The sequence below is a fragment of the Hemicordylus capensis genome, chromosome 14 (genome assembly GCF_027244095.1).
Source record: "Hemicordylus capensis ecotype Gifberg chromosome 14, rHemCap1.1.pri, whole genome shotgun sequence".
Classification (NCBI taxonomy): Eukaryota; Metazoa; Chordata; class Lepidosauria; order Squamata; family Cordylidae; genus Hemicordylus; species Hemicordylus capensis.
In genome coordinates, this window is record NC_069670.1 from 21,149,991 (window position 1) to 21,167,611 (window position 17,621).

General features: G+C 48.1%; 2 protein-coding genes and 1 long non-coding RNA gene across 13 annotated transcripts in view; 2 read left to right on the forward strand and 1 right to left on the reverse strand.

Moving 5' to 3' along the window:
* The window catches only part of LOC128337669 (uncharacterized), a 22,587-nt gene extending 19,821 nt beyond the window's left edge, over positions 1–2,766 (forward strand). For all 4 annotated transcript variants that reach the window (XR_008312390.1, XR_008312389.1, XR_008312391.1 and 1 more), the window contains one exon: positions 2,537–2,766. This is a non-coding gene — a long non-coding RNA (uncharacterized LOC128337669). The remainder of the gene's footprint in view (positions 1–2,536) is intronic.
* On the reverse strand, positions 994–14,254 carry LOC128337664 (uncharacterized). Of its 4 annotated transcripts, XM_053278905.1 has the most exons (8): positions 14,142–14,254; positions 9,109–9,441; positions 8,165–8,473; positions 7,190–7,324; positions 6,064–6,190; positions 4,187–4,232; positions 3,303–3,346; positions 995–3,032 (listed from the first exon to the last, which is right to left on the reverse strand). In XM_053278905.1, exons 1-6 carry the CDS (start codon positions 14,179–14,181, stop codon positions 4,187–4,189), a joined length of 990 nt encoding a protein of 329 aa, XP_053134880.1. In that variant the 5' UTR covers positions 14,182–14,254; the 3' UTR covers positions 995–3,032; positions 3,303–3,346. The 4 variants fall into 4 exon arrangements, with proteins under 4 accessions (XP_053134884.1, XP_053134880.1, XP_053134883.1 ...); XM_053278909.1 differs by lacking the exon at positions 7,190–7,324 and having other exon boundaries at positions 994–3,032; XM_053278908.1 differs by lacking the exon at positions 3,303–3,346.
* Positions 14,255–14,764: 510 nt separating this feature from the next.
* The window catches only part of LOC128337663 (uncharacterized), a 34,638-nt gene continuing 31,781 nt past the window's right edge, over positions 14,765–17,621 (forward strand). For 4 of the 5 annotated variants that reach the window (XM_053278903.1, XM_053278902.1, XM_053278900.1 and 1 more), the window contains exons 1-2: positions 14,765–14,901; positions 15,849–16,048. In XM_053278903.1, coding sequence (XP_053134878.1) covers positions 14,859–14,901; positions 15,849–16,048 — 243 coding nt within the window. In that variant the 5' untranslated portion in view covers positions 14,765–14,858. The remainder of the gene's footprint in view (positions 14,902–15,848; positions 16,049–17,621) is intronic. The other variant, XM_053278901.1, reaches the window with a different exon arrangement.

Sequence of the window (17,621 nt, forward strand, 5' to 3'; positions counted from 1 at the left end):
GTTGTCACCTCTTTTCCAAACTAAAAAGCCCCAGTCAGCAAGGAGAAGAATCAATCTGCAGTGGAGCTGGAGTGCAGGACCCCCAAGGCAGCACTCTCAGCAATGCTACCTGTTCCCCACGCAGGGACAGCCAGACAGGCAGAGCTGAGGAGGGGTCTCCATGCCTTGGTGCCGGGAGGAGGGGGTTCGATTTGTTAGGCACTGGCATGTTGGAGATGGAGTTCCAGTGCCTGGACCATTTTCACCAACTGTCCTAATGACCACTGGGGGCATTGGGAGTAGAGACCGCGAGTGAGGGTCTCCCTAACAATTCCAGCTGACTCTATTTGAGTACCCCTGATAGGACTCCTCAGGTATTTCCTGTTGAGTCTCACAATCCCTTCCTTTCCTTTTAGAGAGCAGGTGGAAATGTCTCTCCCTCCTTCCCTCCCTATTCATTATGTAGTTCTTTAGATTAAAGATTAGGTCTTTCCTAGCCAAAGTGTACTTCACCAATCCATCTACTTAGTATTTGGATCCTACAAGCATCTCCATGTGTCTTCTCCAAATAGCTGCAACAACTAAACTCTGCAAACCACTCTGTGACTGGAGTGGGCAGCTTCTTTAGTGCTCTGCTATTTAACTGGGGGGTAAAAAGCACAACCCCCAATATGGGATACATTTGGGGGCAAGCAAAGCCCGTGTGAGACAGCCACAAGCTCAGCAAAACTCACCACAAATGTTCTTCTCGGAAAACACCTCACTGGCGGTCACATTTCCCTGCTAGCAAAATGAGGCCTGCAAGAGTCTGCCCCCCCTAAGTTCCACCCACAAGAAGGCAGGAAGCCGGCCGCTGAGGGACGGAATGGGTGGCTTTGGTTTCTGTGGGTACCAGAACACCCCCTGTATTTGCCGCCAACTGCTGCAAAGAGCGCAACAGAAAAGACCGTGGCAGGTTGCGTGAGCCTCTCTTTTGATGGCATTGGAGAAATCTCCAGGAGTTGGTTTAATGAGCGGAGGCCACACCACCCATCAGGTTCAAGGTTTATTGTCACGACATGCTGGGTGCCTGAATACCCAGGAGACTTGGCAAGAGTTTTTATATTGATTGGAAACTATGAACTGGCTCCAAGGTTCCCTTTTTGCTCTTCGTAGACACGCAAGCCTGGGCAGACTCCGCTGTGTTTTGCTTCTGTGTGCTCTGCTGTAATAAAAGGGCATCTCTTACCAGAGAGAATTCCCAGCATAATACACTTTATTTCTTAGCCACTCCATAACAAATTGTTCTCTGGGCATTCAAACAGCATTCGAACATGAAAGAAAAAAGCACCACACATTAAATCATCACAACCCCCCCCCCCAAATAAAATTAAAGGGGGGGGGAGAAACCACAAAATACAATACAAAGCAATTTACAAGCACTTTTGAAATCAGTTGAAAAAACTGGGAAGGATTCAGTGGCGCACACCCCACTGAACACAAGTAGGCCAAGTCAAGAGGCACAAGACCTTTTCGGGAGGAATCCGAACGCCAGGGATACTCGAGAGATGGGATCAGCTTCCCTTCAAAAGACGGCCGGCTTGTGGGACTTTTTTCCACTCAGAAAAGGCTGCTTCAACTTTTGGTTTTGGAGGGGGGAAAGGGAAGGGGAGGTGGGGGGAACCAGAGGTTCACCTTTGTTTGGGGCGTAATGGCACAGAAGAGGTTTCACCACACAAAACACTTTTATTGCTCATTCAACAGCTGAGAAAGTTTCTGAAGGAACAAGAGAACTGGTCTTGTCACAGCATGCATGAATAAAATTACCCTTTGCTAAGCAGGGTCCACCCTGGTTTGTATTTGGATGGGACTATATATGAGCATTTTAAGATATTCCCCTTAGGGTATGTATGGGGCTGCTCTGGGAGGAGCATCAGAAGGTTCCAGGTTCCCTCTCTGGCAGCATCTCCAAGAAACCTTGGAGAGATGCTGCCAGTCTGTGCAGACAGTTCTGAGCTAGATGGACCAAGGGTCTGACTCAGTAGAAGGCAGCTTCCTGTTCCTATGTCATAACAGCAGTGGCACAAAGCTCTCATTTGACTTGCATGGCTCTCGCCACCATTATTGGGGGTTCAGGAGTTGGCCAATCAGGTGGGCCCTCAGCTGGTGGTGCCCAAACTGGCCAACCCCAGGTGCTGGCTGCCCCTGAAGGTTTTGGCCTGTTTTCAAGGGGATTTTTGATATCCGTTTTAGACATTTATTGAGACCAGAGTTCAGTACCTCTCCAGTTTTCACCACTGGCCCTCCTGACTTTGCTGGCTCCTCTGTGTCCTGATCATTGGTTGTGGGTGGAATTGAGACCCTAGAAATGGAATTCGTATTCGTATTCGTATTCACCCAGGACTAAAAAAGTGGTAGGGGACTGTGGAGCCTATTTATGAATTACTTTGTGGGAAATGCCATATTCAGAGGCTTGCCTGATCGCCTGTGGCGAGGGAAAATGGGGCTCAGGCAACCAAACTCTGAACCCTTTATGAAATGGAAGAGAGTAGCTCTTTCTTTCCATCTTCCGTTTCAGACCGATTACACAGAAGTCCGTCACAAGAACTGAAAAGAGGATCCAAGTGACGGCGAGAGTCTGCTGGTCAAATTTGATATCATTTTTTAAAGAAGGAAAGCCCCGGGAAGAAAAGCAAGTGCTGGAGTTTATTTCTTTCAACTAACTGAATGTTTACACCTGTATCAAGCATGAGGGGTTTTTTTATATTAATGTTGATGTTTCAGTTAAACACAATGTTCCTGCATTAATGGTGGCGTCCTTGTCTTTATTTTCCAACATCTGATGACCAAGTTGTATCTTATATGCTCTGTGTGTGTGTGTGTTTTGCAAGGCAGTTGGGGGATGTTGGTTGCTCTGTTTTTGATCCCAACAGCCGTCCATCCATTGACTGTCCACTGGCTTATTTTAGGTCCCTCCAATCTTGATTTATTTCCCTTGCAAGGCTCAACTCCTCTTGCTCCTTTCCCAATTCTTCGATGCAGAATCCAGCTGGGCGTAGCCACTTAGGAGACACCTTCGAATCATTTAAAAGAAAAGAAAAGAAAAGGCCGGGGTGGGGGACCAACCTGTTATTTGACTGCATGCATTTCTCGCCTGCTCTACCCTAGAGGTCTCTGGGGTATGTGGCAGGAGGCATCAGAAGGGTAGCTAGGGCAGAGGGGGCCCATGTCCGTCCCTCCCCCCGGCATCCGCTTGGAGTGAGGGAGATAATGAAGACAATAGGAAAGGGTGGAGCTTAGTGGGGGGGGCAAGTTCTTTGAACTCAATTGATCATCATATTAACCTTGCTCTTTATGGCTTTTCTCCGGAAGTGCTGCAAATTATGGGCTATGAACAAGCAAAAAAACAAAGCAAAGAATATCAGATACAGAATGGCAACCGTAGGGCTCCCAAATAACTGAAAATATGGAGATTTGCCTTTAGCACCAAACCAGCCAATTATTGTCAATCTCTAATTACTCCTAAGTACCATAGAGCATTTGTGCTGGCCCCCTTTGACATATTGCCCACAGCGGTTCTGTACGGTAGATAGGGACCGGTTTCCTATTCTGAATGCTAATGCCCATGTGATGCACAGGCCACAGAGGATATGGGTCATGTTTAATTATACTGCAATTTTTATAGGGTCTCATGTGAGACCCTATAAACATCTAATGACTAACATAGTGGAATAATTTACTATGTCGTATATTCGTAAAACTATATTGCTGCATGAGAGTGACACTATGTTCATTTCTTCATGTTTCTGCACTGTTCAAATACTGCAATAAATTTTATCTATCTATCCAAGCAACTCAGAGGATCAGACAATGCTGTACAAGTGCCACCTAAGAAGAGGCATTCCCCTTCTCTCCCACACAGGAAGGAGTGCCTCTTCTAGGATGGCTCCTCCTCCAGATCTCATTGAAAACTTAAACAAGAGATTCTGTTGATTTGTAGCCATAAGCAGATTTAACAATCTGATTCAATACAAAGCAATGAATTGACTAAGATTTCTTTAATCAGGCAACATGTCTAGCTCAAGCCTCCATGTACTTTTGGGTTCCTGCAGTTACTCAGAGGTTTGATTAAACTGGATTCCTGCTTAATGGAAACTGCAGAAGAAACATTCAGACATGTGTCCAAATTGCAAGTGGCCAGAAAGCACTTTCCAAAGAAGAGACCTACCTATGGATTCCTTGAGGATGGAATTTCAGTGATCTTGAGCTGGTATCTTTGGGAACAAAGAGGAGAAAAGAGAAATGTGAAAAAACACGAGGTCCTCCTCCTCCTCCCTCTTTCCCACTGTGAGTCTGAAAATGAAAATGACTCGAGGCTGAGGATGGAGCAAAGGAACTCAAGAACTGCCCTGCTAGATCAGGCCCATCTAGCCCAGCATCCTGCCTCCAAGAGCAGCCAGCCAAGGCCTCCGGGAAGATGGCAAGCAGTGCCCGGAAGCCGACAGCCCACTCTTGCTCCAGGCCCCATTGCACCAGATGTTCAGAAGGAGGCTGCACCTCAACAGGGCATTGAAGTCCCTGCAAGGGATACCCTCCAGCTGAAGGCCCAGCTGGGAGAGAATTCCGGGAGGTGTTATGTCGCCATCCTGGCTCGGAACCATCACTAGTCCTCTTCTTCAGACAGACGCATATTTGCATAAACACCTGAAGTTCAAGTCTGTGGTTCATAGATCTGCACTACTAGTCTAAACACCCGGATTTAGCAGTTGTCGCTCCGCTCCCCAGTGGAATCCTGGGAATGGGAGTTCTGTGAAGGAACTTGGGCTTGAGATGGACTCTAAGCATTCACTGGATCCCTCAATAAGGTCGTGCACACGGCCATTTGCTGCAGGTGGGGCGGACGTGGGGGCAGGGGAGGGTTAATCTTTTTGCCACTCATAGGCAGCCCAAGATTTGCCAGCCCAGGAACAAGAGAAAGGGGGCTTGGTGGGGAGGGAAGCTTTTTTCCTGTGTTTTACCTTTAAAAATGCTGCTGTGTAGCAGCAAAGGCTCTGCCCGCCTCCTAAACCATCACAGGAGGTGAGGTCGGGCACTGGAGGATGGCGGCGAAAGAGGTCCCTACTCAAGCCTGGCTTACTCGCAAATGACACAGAGAGGGCGATTTCGAGCCTCTGCATGCGAACTTTTTTCTTGACAGGAAAAAAGAATTAAGTTTCCCTCCAAGATGCCACTCCCCAAGATTTGCCGCCATAGGCAGCTGCCTATACTGCCTATGTGGTAATCCGCCATTGGATGGGAGGAAGCCAAGTCTGAGCTCACCTTCCCCCCAGAGGAGCTCACTCCATGGGTGGGACGTTCTGCTTGCGTCCCACACAACCCACACTGCTCCCGGCAGCACAAATCTCCGGAGGCCAGGAAGACAAGTCTCAGCCTCCGGGAATCCTTAAATGTTCACATGGGGCACTGAGGGATTCCCCCATGCGTCGGGCACTCTAGGCACCACCTGACTCTGTGTGTCACAGAGGATCCTGGCACGGGAGTGAAGGGCATCCTCGCTCCCTTAACCCTGGCTAAAGGCCGGGGTTAAAAGGTGGGTTAGGTGGGGCAGCCACGCCAGGATCGGCCTCGATCCTGGCACTCCACACGAGCAGCCTAACCCAGGCTGTGCTGCCCTAACCTGGACTAGGCTGCTTGTGAGAATCGCCTGAAGGTGGGTTGCATCTTCACAGCAAGAGGGCTTGCTTAGCATCTGCTAACACTCCAGGCCGAGCCAATTTGTGTTCTGTGGCCTTGAATCCTTGGGGAGATGAGAGGAGTGCGTTGCTGGAGCCCATCAAGACCAGCACGTCTGGCATCCTTGGCAAGAATTTCCCAGAGCCATTTAGATGGAGACGTATATGTAATTGATCTATCTCTCAATAAACCTAAGAATCCATCCCAGCCCTCAGCAGGCACCAAGTGGCCCACCCGCCACTGAGTAGCCATCAGCAGGGTGGGGTGTGCTCTGCTTTCTCTCCACTCCAGCAAAGGGGTCTGGGCCGGATCGGCTCCTGCGTGAAGAGAGACTGGGGAGGCTGGGCTTCTTCTCTCGGCTGCTCATCTCACCTGGAGTGGAAGTGCAGCCGGATCCAAAGGCAGCTCACGAGAAGCAGCAGCAGCAACGCCAACATGCTCTTGGAAGACCAGGGCAGAGTCTCCCTCCGGCATTTCTTAGTGGTTCCCACCGGTGAAGCTTTGAAAGGAAATGAAAGCGAAAGAGAAGAGATTCGCCTACTCAGCAATTACCACTCTTGACGGAGAACCCTACTCAGGGGCAGAGCTACCATTGAGCGATAGGGTTCAAAGAACCCGGGCCACCAAGGGGAGATGTCATGCACACATGGGCACGGCCCAATCAGTGAAGGCCCCGCCCCAGTCCTCCCAAATGCATTCCCAGCCAGCAAACTGGATGGCCGAGTGCATTTCTCCCCCACCCCCCACTTTCTCTACATCAGGGCTTCTTAACCTTGGGCCCCCAGATGTTGCTGGACTACAACTCCCAGAATCCCCAGCCACAATGGACATGGCTGGGGATTCTGGGAGTTGTAGTCCAGCAACATCTGGGGGCCCAAGGTTAAGAAACCCGGCTCTACATCAATGGAAATGAGCTCTGGGGAGCTTGCCCAGACCCGGGCATGCCCACACAAGCATGATGTCATTGTGCACGGGACGTCACTGGTGGGGCTGCTGGCATGGTAGGACACAGGCTGCCATTTGGCTTGCTCTGCCAGTGACTCCACTCTTCTGCCTTGATCCCTTCCAACTTCAGCAGAGGGACGCAGCTCAACAAGAGAGAACCACCCATTGGCCTTATGACTGGGGCAACTGGAAGCATAGCAATAGCGGCCATTTTCAGCAAGACTGGCTGTGAGGTGGGGTGCAATGATGACCCAGGGATGTGCAAGAGCTTGGCCTAGAAGCAAAGAAATCACAAATTCCACCCCAAGGAAAGCCAGATCCAGTGCTAGACCCTCCCCCCCCAGCTCGCAGCTCTTTGGATGAGGATCAAAACCTCCCTTTGAGGGGTTAGCTCCACTCACGAGTGCACAGTCTGACAGAAGACTGGAGTTTTTTGAGCCTAAGGTCTTCCCCAGTAGATTGGCTCTTTCATGAGAGTGCTAATCCCCAGGCGGCAAGCCACCATGGGGGCAGGAGTGTGGTTGGGTCTCCATGATGGTTTGGTCTCCATTACCTAGACAGGAAGGGCCAAGCCGGATCCAAAGAAAGCTCAGGAGAAGCAGCAGCAATGCCAGCAGGACCATGACAGCCAGGGGTATCTTGTAGCTTGTGCAGTTATGATCAGAGGAAGCTGTACCCACAGAGGAAGCTTGAAAAGGAAGAAAGAAAAGAGGTTTATTCACCTAGGCACTGATGCTGTTTCTTGATTTTAGGCATTGATTTGCAAGAATCTTTAGGCAAGATTTGATTTGCAGGGATCTTTAGGCAAGATTTGATTTGCAGGGATCTTGATTTGATTTGATTTGATTTGCTAGATTTGATTTGATTTGACTTGACTTGCATGATTTGATTTGCAAGAATCTTGATTTGATTTGCAAGATTTGATTTGATTTGATTTGCAAGAATCGCTAGGCAAGATTTTAGGCACTGACGCCATTTCCTGATTTTCTTGATTTAGTGGGCTCGTAGCCTGCTCTTTCATTGGCTCAGAGCAACTTATGGCAGTTTACAGCTGTTGAAAAACGAAGAATTTGGTCTTGCTCCCAGTTTCATTCGCTAAGTACAAGGCAGAGGGGCAGACTGCTCAGCAGACACCTTGCAGAGGGGGCCATCGGAGCTATTGGGGCAGACACCATTTTTGTGCAACACCAGGCTCTTCATAAGACACAAAGCAAGAGTGCTGTTTCCTCCCAAGGAAATGGAACCTTTGAGAGTTGACAGATGCTTCCCACCAGTCAGGGAAAGGAGAGCAAAAGAGCCAATAACTTCCACTGATGAGGCTTAAATTGAGTTTTAGCCTCTCTTATGAACACCTGTGCTTTACAAATGGGGAGGAGAGGTGTTTGTAATGTACACTGGCATTCTGATCAATGTAGGTGTTACATTTGTAAGACAGGCCTGACTGAAGCAAGAGCTGTTCCGGGTCTTGTATGTTAACATGGCATACAAGGGTTTTTACAATGGTGGAATCCCAAGCAAAACTCCTCACCTGCAGGGAACGGGGCACTCTTCTTCACACTCTTGCTGGAAGAGTTGAACCGGACTTCACAGGTGTAGAGCTTCCTGCTGTTCTGAGAGTCCACCATGGGGACGGAAAGCAGACTGATGAAGGTTAAGGAGCCGCTGCTGTTTTTCACCAAAAGCGTCCGTCCCTCTTGCTGGAGATCTCCAGAGATATTCCAGGACACCTGGACCAAGTTGGATGCTCCATGGACCACGCAAGCGAGATAGCTGCTGTGCAGGGACTTAGATGCTGAAGGGAGCAAAAGCATCACCCAGGTGCTCAGGGTGTAACTGTCTGAGGAGGAAAAGGAAGCAGAGAGTTCAGAAAGGGAGGCTTCCCTGGTTCAGATACATTGACCAAGTTTCAGAACTTAGTTGTGGTGGTGCTGCCATTTTCCAGCTTTGCTCCAGGAACAGAGGGGAATCAGAGGATCATGGGACACCCCGCCCCACCATCTAGTAAGAGAGAAGCAGTGAGTTTGCATTGGGCCTCTGGGAAGGCCAGGGCTGAGCAGCTGGGGCCATAATAGGCCCTCCAGGGGCCTCTTGCTCAGTATTTGCCTGACCAGGGCAACCTTTGGTATTTGCCATGCATATTAAAACCACATAAAAACCAGTGGCTAGAAGTATGTGTGAGAACTGCCTGCCATGGAGAAGGAAATCCCTAGAATCCATATACTCTGGGAATAATACAGCATTGCCAAAGCTATGCAGCTCCGAAGCGGGTCAATTCCCTGGTGCTGAAGACTGTTGAAGGCTTAAATATGTAGTTCAAATTACCACTGCAAAGCTTCACCTTGCAAAGGGGACAATTCATGCTTGCTACCACAAGACTGATTCTCTGCCCCGGTGCAATAGTCAGATATACATTTAAGACTGAAATAGAATACGTTTAAAATTGCCATTGATAGCTTCGCCCTGATTCCTTACCTCCGACAATCAGGGAAGTCCCATTGCTGAGAGACATTTTTGAAAAATCAAGCTTTCTGCCACAGAAATAGAGACCAGCATCAGTCTTTTGAGGACGGGAGATTTCCAGCGTCACCTTCTGTCCTTTCGCTTTGCAAACAAATTTACCAGACGTCTTGTCACAGCCATTCTCAGTTAAACGTGTTATTTCACCATCTCGTCTTCTGTACCAACTGAATGAAATTCCTTTGTCATCAATAACATCTGTAGAAGTGCACGAGATCTCAGCTGTGCCCCCAGTATCCACAAACAGGAGCCTCTCGGTCTGATATAGTAATAACTGGGCATGTAACACTGAGGAGATAAACAGAGAAGGACAATGTTTCACCTCCCAACATCTCCTACCACGAAAAGTCTTTAGAAAGCAAGGTCATCCCTGTCTGGAAATTCCTACATTTTGCCAAGTTGCCAGTAATAGAAACATGAGAAACAATGCACAGTTAAGAAACGTGCCAAATATTTCATGTAAATTACAGCATAGTTCTTCTAAGAAGGCATGGCAATGCAGCCAGTTTCTTAGATACAAAGTGGTCAAAGTGATGGGGAATTGTCTAATACAGGCTCATCAATGTATTATACAATGTAAGTGTATAAAGTTGATCCAGGCTTCTAACAAGAGTGTAAGGCCGACAGGCCAGAATGAAGTTGCTGTTCAAGTAAAAAAATGTGAGGTTCTCAGCCAAAGAGATAGTAAATACAAAGGATGCCTCTGAGAAGCAGACATTGCCTCAGTGAGTTGGCACCTTGTGAATACATCTGTTTATTCACCCAGGCCAATAAGAAGTAAGCCAAGGAGAAGAACAACAGTAGGTCCCAAGTTTGGCTGGCAATGTGTGAACACATCTATTTTTATGACAAAGATAGGTATGGAGAGCTGGTCTGATTTGTTTTTTATTTGCTTGATTGTATGTAACCGATAAAACTCAGGAGCAAGACAACTTCAGTGCACAGGGCAATCCAGATTCTTGGCTTGTGCGCTGACTTCATAGCTATGAATAAAGACTAATCACACACACCCTTGTTGTTCTACAATTTCTGGCAAACCTTTGTTGAACAGGAAGCCTTTTTTGCAGGAACCTGGTCAATCCTTTTGGGTCAGTACTGGATCAGGAACAGAAGACAAGGTTCTAGAGGAATTCCCGCTACAAAAGTCCATGAAAAGGGATTACCTTACATAAGAACAGCCCTGCTGGATCAGGCCCAAAAAGGCCCATCTAGTCCAGCCTCCTGTTTCACACAGCGGCCCACCAGATGCCTCTGGAAGCCCACAGACAAGAGGTTAAAGCATGCCCTCTCTCCTGCTGTTACTCCCCTGCAACTGGTACTCAGAGGCGTCCTGCCTTTGAGGCTGGAGGTAGCCTATAGCCCTCCAACTCGTAGCCAATAAGAACATAATGAGAACATAATGAAGCCGATTGCCAGCAGCCAGAGGTACATTTTAGAGCACGGACCTAAAGTCTTTTGCAACATCCCCCCCCCCCACACAAACATATTCCCATCCCACATATTTCTTTCCCCACTCCCCCCTCTGTCTCTAAAGCAGAGGTCACGCCCAGCCCAGGTCACAGCCATGCTTGGCATCTGGTGCAGTGCAGGCGGGTGGCACAGCCTAGTAACCACACCAACTGGGACAGACTGAAGAGGATTTGGGGAGCCCCAGGGGGTGTGGAGGCCCTGGGCTTTGGCCCAGAAGTCTAGGTGTAAGAGTGCCTCTGCCAGCAGCATTGCAAAATGAATAAGCACCAGCTACGTAGGTTATGTTTGTGGGTTATGTTTCGGGATGAGGCCGTAGGTCAGAGGTAAAGTATCTGCTTTGCATGCAGAAGAAGTTCCCAGGTTCAGTTCTAGGGTGAACTGCAAGTTCGAAGTTACCCCACAAAACAAGGCAAAACGTGGATTTTTTAAGCCCGGATATAATTCCGGCTACACTCTAACGTGCAATGAAAAACCTGAATTGTGTGTGAATTGCTTCCCGCTAGGGACTTTTGAGTAAATCTGGCCGATACATGAAAGCGCACCTCCATTCCGGAGGAGATGCGAACTAAAAGCCGGGTGTGAAAAACCTCCAGGAGGCTTTACAGATAGGGCCGTTACTCCAAATTTCCTCCAGAAGAGAGCATGTGCATTCACACACCAGCCAAACTTACCTTGAAGTCCATTCGAGATCCTTGGACCCACTCCACACACAAATCGGGCTTTGTCTTCCAAATCCTAGCTTATCTCGATGTATATCCAGGTTTTAAAAATGCTGGTTTTAAGGAGCTTGTCTGAAAATGCTGGAGCAAAATAGGGAGAGGCACTGACATAGAATCATTAACATGTTAAGAGGGATACACTCTTTTAGGAATGCAGATATAGGCTTTAGATATCTCTCCCACCCACCCCCCACCCCCATTGGCTAGAAGTAAAACACAGAGGCATGCAATGTGAACCTGCACCAAAAGAAAACCCCAGAGCAGAGGGGAGGGGCTGCTTCCCTCAATGCCGCGAGTGTAATTCGAAGTGGCTTCGCTCAACATTTAACCCGCAGCATGAAGCCCAGTGCGAAGAACTCCCAGGTAGGGTTGGGAGAGACTCCTGCCTGAAGCCTCAGGATCACTGTCATCAATCCTGAGCTGGACCAAAGGTTTGACTCCCTATAAGTGCTGTATCAGTGTCTCTTCATGCAACATTTTTAGTGCAACCCTACTCAAAAGAATTTCCACTGAGTTCAATCCGATTTCCTCCCAAGTAAGGGAGTATTGTATGTATGTTCTCCCTCCACGTAGTTTAGCACTGCAAGAGTTGCTTTGCTTTGCTGTTCAACAGCTGACTCAAAGGGAGATACAGTCTAAACAGCAAATTTGTGTGGTGATGCAAATGGCCTCCCCACATGCACAGAAACCTGAATTGAGCCCCCGCCGGCCCAAGCTGATGGGGGGGAGGGCTTCCGGGGCCTAGGGGAGCCACCACCAGCCCGCTGCCACTACGGTGTGTGACGTTACCGCCTGGCCCCCAATCACCCTTTTCCAAACTAGCAGGCTCCCCTGATCCTTAAAGGATCCCTTTGCAAGCATCCCCAAACTGGGTTGAACCAGGTTGATCCGAACTGGGCCCAGTTCAGCTCGACCTCGGACCGGCTTCCCTTTTAAGAGTTCAGTTTGAGGTCAAACCAGTCAAACCATTCTGGTTTGACTCAAAGCCCGGTTCGAGTCGAACCAGTTCACACACCCCTAGATACAGAAACACCACAACAGTGGTCACAGATGCTAGCAACTCCTGTACATATTTGCTGCAAGATTCCAGATAGATCTCATGCATGAAGTGTGACCAGGTACAAGCAGGACCAAGGCAACTGCCTACAAAACGAAGTGCGAAATCCCCAAAAAATAAAGTGCCGTGCCAGTACCAGAAGGAAGCCATGCAAGTCAAGGGGGTGATCTGATCCTCAGCAAAGTGCAAAGAAATGTCTCCAGAGCTCACCACTGTGCCACAGGCAACAGTGTGGAATTCAGAATCCAGAGCGGGTTTGACTGATTGTCACAGGTGAGTGTTGATCACCTTACTATATCTCCTACCCAAGTGCAAACTAACAAACACTCTTTCTAGCAACATGCTCCTCAGATGCCATCTTTGCTCACTTTATGTTCAGCTGTGTTTTACCAGAGCTTGTGCTCCTTTTGGTTCTTTGCAACTGGACAAAAACCCCTTTACACAAGGAATTTCCTCATTTTTTCTCACTTTCTTTACTTTGTTGGTTAAAAACATATGAACAGCCCTGCTGGATCAGGCCCAAGGAGGCCTATCCAGTTCAGCATCCTGTTTCCCAGTGGCCCACCAGATGCCTCTGAGAAGCCCACAGGCCAGAGGTGAAGGCATGCTCTCTCTCCTGCTGTTGCTCCCTTACAACTGGTATTCAGAGGTATCTTGCCTCTAAGGCTAGAAGTGGCCTATAGCCACCAGACTAGTAGCCCTTGATAGACCTGTCCTCCGTGAATTTGTCTAAGCTCCTTTTAAAGCCATTCAAGCTGGTGGCCATCACCACATCCCATGGCAAAGAATTCCATAGATCAGGGTTTCTGAACCTTGGGCCCCCAGATGTTGACGGACTACAACTCCCATCATCCCCAGCCATGTCCATTGTGGCTGGGTATGATGGGATTTGTAGTCCATCAACATCTGGGGGCCCAAGGTTAAGAAACCCTGCCATAGAGTAATTGTGCGCTGTGTGAAAAAGTACTTTCTTTTGTCGCTCCTAAATTTCCCAACCTTCAGTTTCATGAGATGATCTCTGGTTCTAGTGCTGCGAGAGAGGGAGAGAGATTTCTCTCTGGGTTAGAACAGGCGTGGTTAACCATGCTGGCATCCCCTAGGACCTGTCTGTAGCGTTTAAAATCTGTGGTGTGTGTTCTCTCTCAGCTTTATCACAGTTTTAAATAACTGCCAAGCGTCCTGAAGAGATCTGATCCTATTGATTCCCCTTTCCCCTTCCTTTTAACTGAGCCTCTTCGTGTTGCAAAGTTTCCTCATTCCCCATTCATTCAATAAACGGTGGCTGGGGATGATGGGAGTTGTAGTTGGAGCTGGAGGGCCAAGTTTGCCCACCCCTGTTCTAGACCAAGACTGGAAGACTGAATGCAACAAATATTTATATACCACTTTTCAACAAAAGTTCCCAAAGTGGTTTACACAGACAGAAATAAATACATCTAAATAAATAAATGAAATGGCTCCAGGAGCTGCTGTCATCTGCAGAAGATGCATCATCCGACTCAAACCTCCGACTCATCAATTAAGCCTCCGATACAAGCCTTTGACTCACCATCCGCTTCAGCTGCAGAAGACGGCACTGTGTGTAGGAGGGACATCATCCGACTCAAGCAACCAAAACACCCTCATCTGCTCCTGCCAAGTGTTTTATCTAAATCACAGCCAACTTCTCCCAAGTTGTCAGATTGCAGAAGAATTCAATGATCCTAATTTCCAGAGGCAGGTTAAAGCAAAAGAAATCTTACCTGGGGAGGACAAGAGGAGATACTTGGCCAGCAACCACATCCCAGAAGAAATAGTCTGCTCCCAGCATCAACAACCTGCAGCTTCAAATGAGAGGGTTTGGCCTCTGATGCCCATTTCTTGTCAAGAAGCACCTCCCTGTGGTCAGAGGTGCAGTGTGTGTGCCAGCAAGGCCAATGAGGTTCCAGTCCTAGGCAACCACAGAGCGGGAATCAGCCTCCAGCATTTCACAGAACTCCTTGCACTGTTTTGTTATCAGAGACCAGCCATCACAAGAGTGCAGGTGACTCTGCTTCAGCTGGATTAGTTGTGATTTCCAAGTCTTGGGTTTTCTGCTCCTTTTCTTCATCATCCCCTCCTGTATTTGCAGGTTTTGTGTGACACTAAAGGATAGCTCATCCGTTAATCTGGTTTTAGGCATCAGAAAAGCACAGATTTTCAATTTTGGGATGCCAAGTTAAGTATTGTATATTAAGCATTTTTAAGTAGATTAAGTATATTTTGACAAAGAATTGGGAAGGATTGTATCGTATCTCTCTGCTTGCATGATTTGAAAGAGAAGCTACTGAGGAGGCTTCCAAAGGTCCTCGTTTGTGCAAGACAGTATTTTTGTATGCATAGAAATTGGGAAAAGACAGACATCACAGCACACTGAACTAAGAAGAGATCTTTCAGTCAGCCAGACTGCGTCAGAGTTCAGAAGCTGAAGGGGCTACGTGATGTGTGCCCACTTGCTTGGGATTCTTCTCCTTTTTCTGCACAGTAAGTATTTTGCAGTGCAGTCCTAACCATGTTTACTCAGAAGTAAGGTCCTCAGAAACAAATAGGACTTACTTTCAAGTAAGTGTGCTCTCTACAACACAACCCTATGCATCCTTAGAAGTACTCTACCCTAATACTATCCTTCCAGATTAGAGAAATACAAACACGTTCAGTTGAATAGGTCACTGAACCTTCTTTTCATATTGTAATGTACATAGGAAGCGGCCATATACTGAGTCAGACCATTGGACTATCTAGCTCAGTATTGTCTTCACAGACTGGCAGCGGCTTCTCCGAGGTTGCAGGCAGGATGTATCTTTTCATATTATGATGATTAGCATAAGGATTAATGTTACGAAGTTCAGATTATGAAGTTCAAAGTGTTTCGGATATATTATTTCTATAATAGCAATAGCAATAGCAATAGCAATAGCACTTACATTTATATACCGCTCTATAGCCGGAGCTCTCTAAGCGGTTTACAATGATTTAGCATATTGCCCCCCAACATTCTGGGTACTCATTTTACCGACCTTGGAAGGATGGAAGGCCGAGTCAACCTTGAGCCCCTGGTCAGGATCGAACTTGTAACCTTCTGGTTACAGGGCGGCAGTTTTACCACTGCGCCACCAGGGGCTCTTGACAGCATTGTCTTCGTAAATATTAAACGGTATGTTTCAGGCACGGAGGCTGCCGCCCAGTAACCAGATGTAGATGCCAACAGAGAAATCAGGCACGCACACACACACACACACACCCTGCAGGATTTCCCAGCACCGCTAGCAGGCAGCCAGGCAGTCTGCATGGGCTGTACCAGTCCCAGGCTCACCCACATGGTGGCAGGGATAACACACTCTCATGAACGCATCATGTAATCTGCAGAGATGTTTTCCCTCCACTTAGTTTTGCACTAGATCACTCGGGAGTTTCTTTGCTTTCCTTCACAGCAGCAGCTCATTCACAGGGAGGCACAGAAATACCACAGCAGTTGACTCAGGTGTGGGCATCTCCTGGAGAGGCCAGAAATATCACCTGTGACCTTCCAGATGGAGCTGCCGTGTGGAAGACGACGTGGTACAAAGAGGAGCAGGACGGAAGCCTGCGCATGATTGAGCCAAGTTACAACGAGAGAACAGCAGGAGCAAAGGTCCGTAAAGCAATTCTGAGGAACATAAAGCAATTCTGAGGAACATACATTCTGAGGAGCAATTCCTCAGGAACATACAAAGAAAACACTCTGGGATTTATTATTGTGCCACAATCATCAATAAAGCATTCAGAATCCTGAGCGGGACGAGGCTCATCATCAGAGGTGAGCAGCCCGGCACGTTTGGGAAATGGTGGTTGTTTGTTCTTGAATGTCTCCCCTACTCAACTGCAGACCTGCTCCAGACAGCTTGCAAGTGCCACCCACCCCACAAATTAAAACACAAAAGATTAGATGAAGTCACAATAAAGCCTCAAACAATAACCAGCCAAACAATTCAATCGAAGAGGAGGGTGCAATCATGGGAAAGCAGGCTTTGAATTAGTCCTCTGCACACCTTCAGTGGCGCAGCGGGGAAATGCTTGACTAACAAGCAGAAGGTTGCCGGTTTGAATCCCTGCTGGGACTATATCGGGCAGCAGCAATATAGGAAGATGCTGAAAGGCAACATCTCACACTGCGCGGGAGGAGGCCGTGGCAAACCCCTCCTACCAAAGACAACCACAGGGCTCTGCGGTTGCCAGGAGTCGAAATCGACTTGACGGAACACTTTACCTTTACACAAAGCAAGCTAATGCTCTACAGGAGGCCTTTAAAATAAATGAGTATATATTTTTTAAATTCCTGTTTCTCCCAAGGCAAAATGACAGAGTGAGGTGGTCTCTGTGACTGGAGAGAGGGCCTTTCCGATGGCGGCACCATGCTTGTGAAATACCCTCAAACGACAGGAAACTGCCTCCTGCAGAGTCAGACCCTGAGTCAATCTAGCTGAGTATTGCCTGCTCTGACTGGCAGCATTTTTAGGCAGGGGTCTTTCCCAGGCCTACCTAGAGGACTGAACTAGGGACTTCTGCATGGAAGGCAGGTACCCTGCCATTGAACGATGTCCCCATTCTGGCTCTCCCTGTCGAGACTATTTGCCTGGCGGCTCCAGGAATTAGATTTAGATGCCAGGTTCAGGTTGTCCTCATCACCCAACCATGTATGGAACAATTGCTGCTTCCTTGTGCCGCTCTTGGCTTCTTCGAACAAAGAAGCAAATGCTTCTTTGAACAAAGGCTTCTGCAAGAGCTTGTACCAGAGTATGCGCAGAACTCTGAAGAGGAGATTCTGTGGTGGTTTTCTGGATTCTCGCTTGTGTGAGGGGCGGCACCAGTGGAAGACCCCCACTGGATTTCATCTCACATTTCTTGCGTAAGATCCTAGGAACATAGGAAGCTGCCATATACCGAGTCAGACCATTGGTCTATCTAGCTCAGTATTGTCTTCACAGACTGGCAGCGGCTTCTCCAAGGTTGCAGGCAGGGATCTCCCTCAGCCCAATCTTGGAGATGCTGCCAGGGAGGGAACTTGGAACCTTCTGCTCTTCCCAGAGCAGCTCCATCCCTTAAGGGGAATATCTTCCATTGCTCACATTTCTAGTCTCCCTTTATATGCAACCAGGGCAGACCCTGCTTAGCTAAGGGGACAAGTCATGCTTGCTACCACCAGCCCAGCCCTCTTCTCTTAGTGC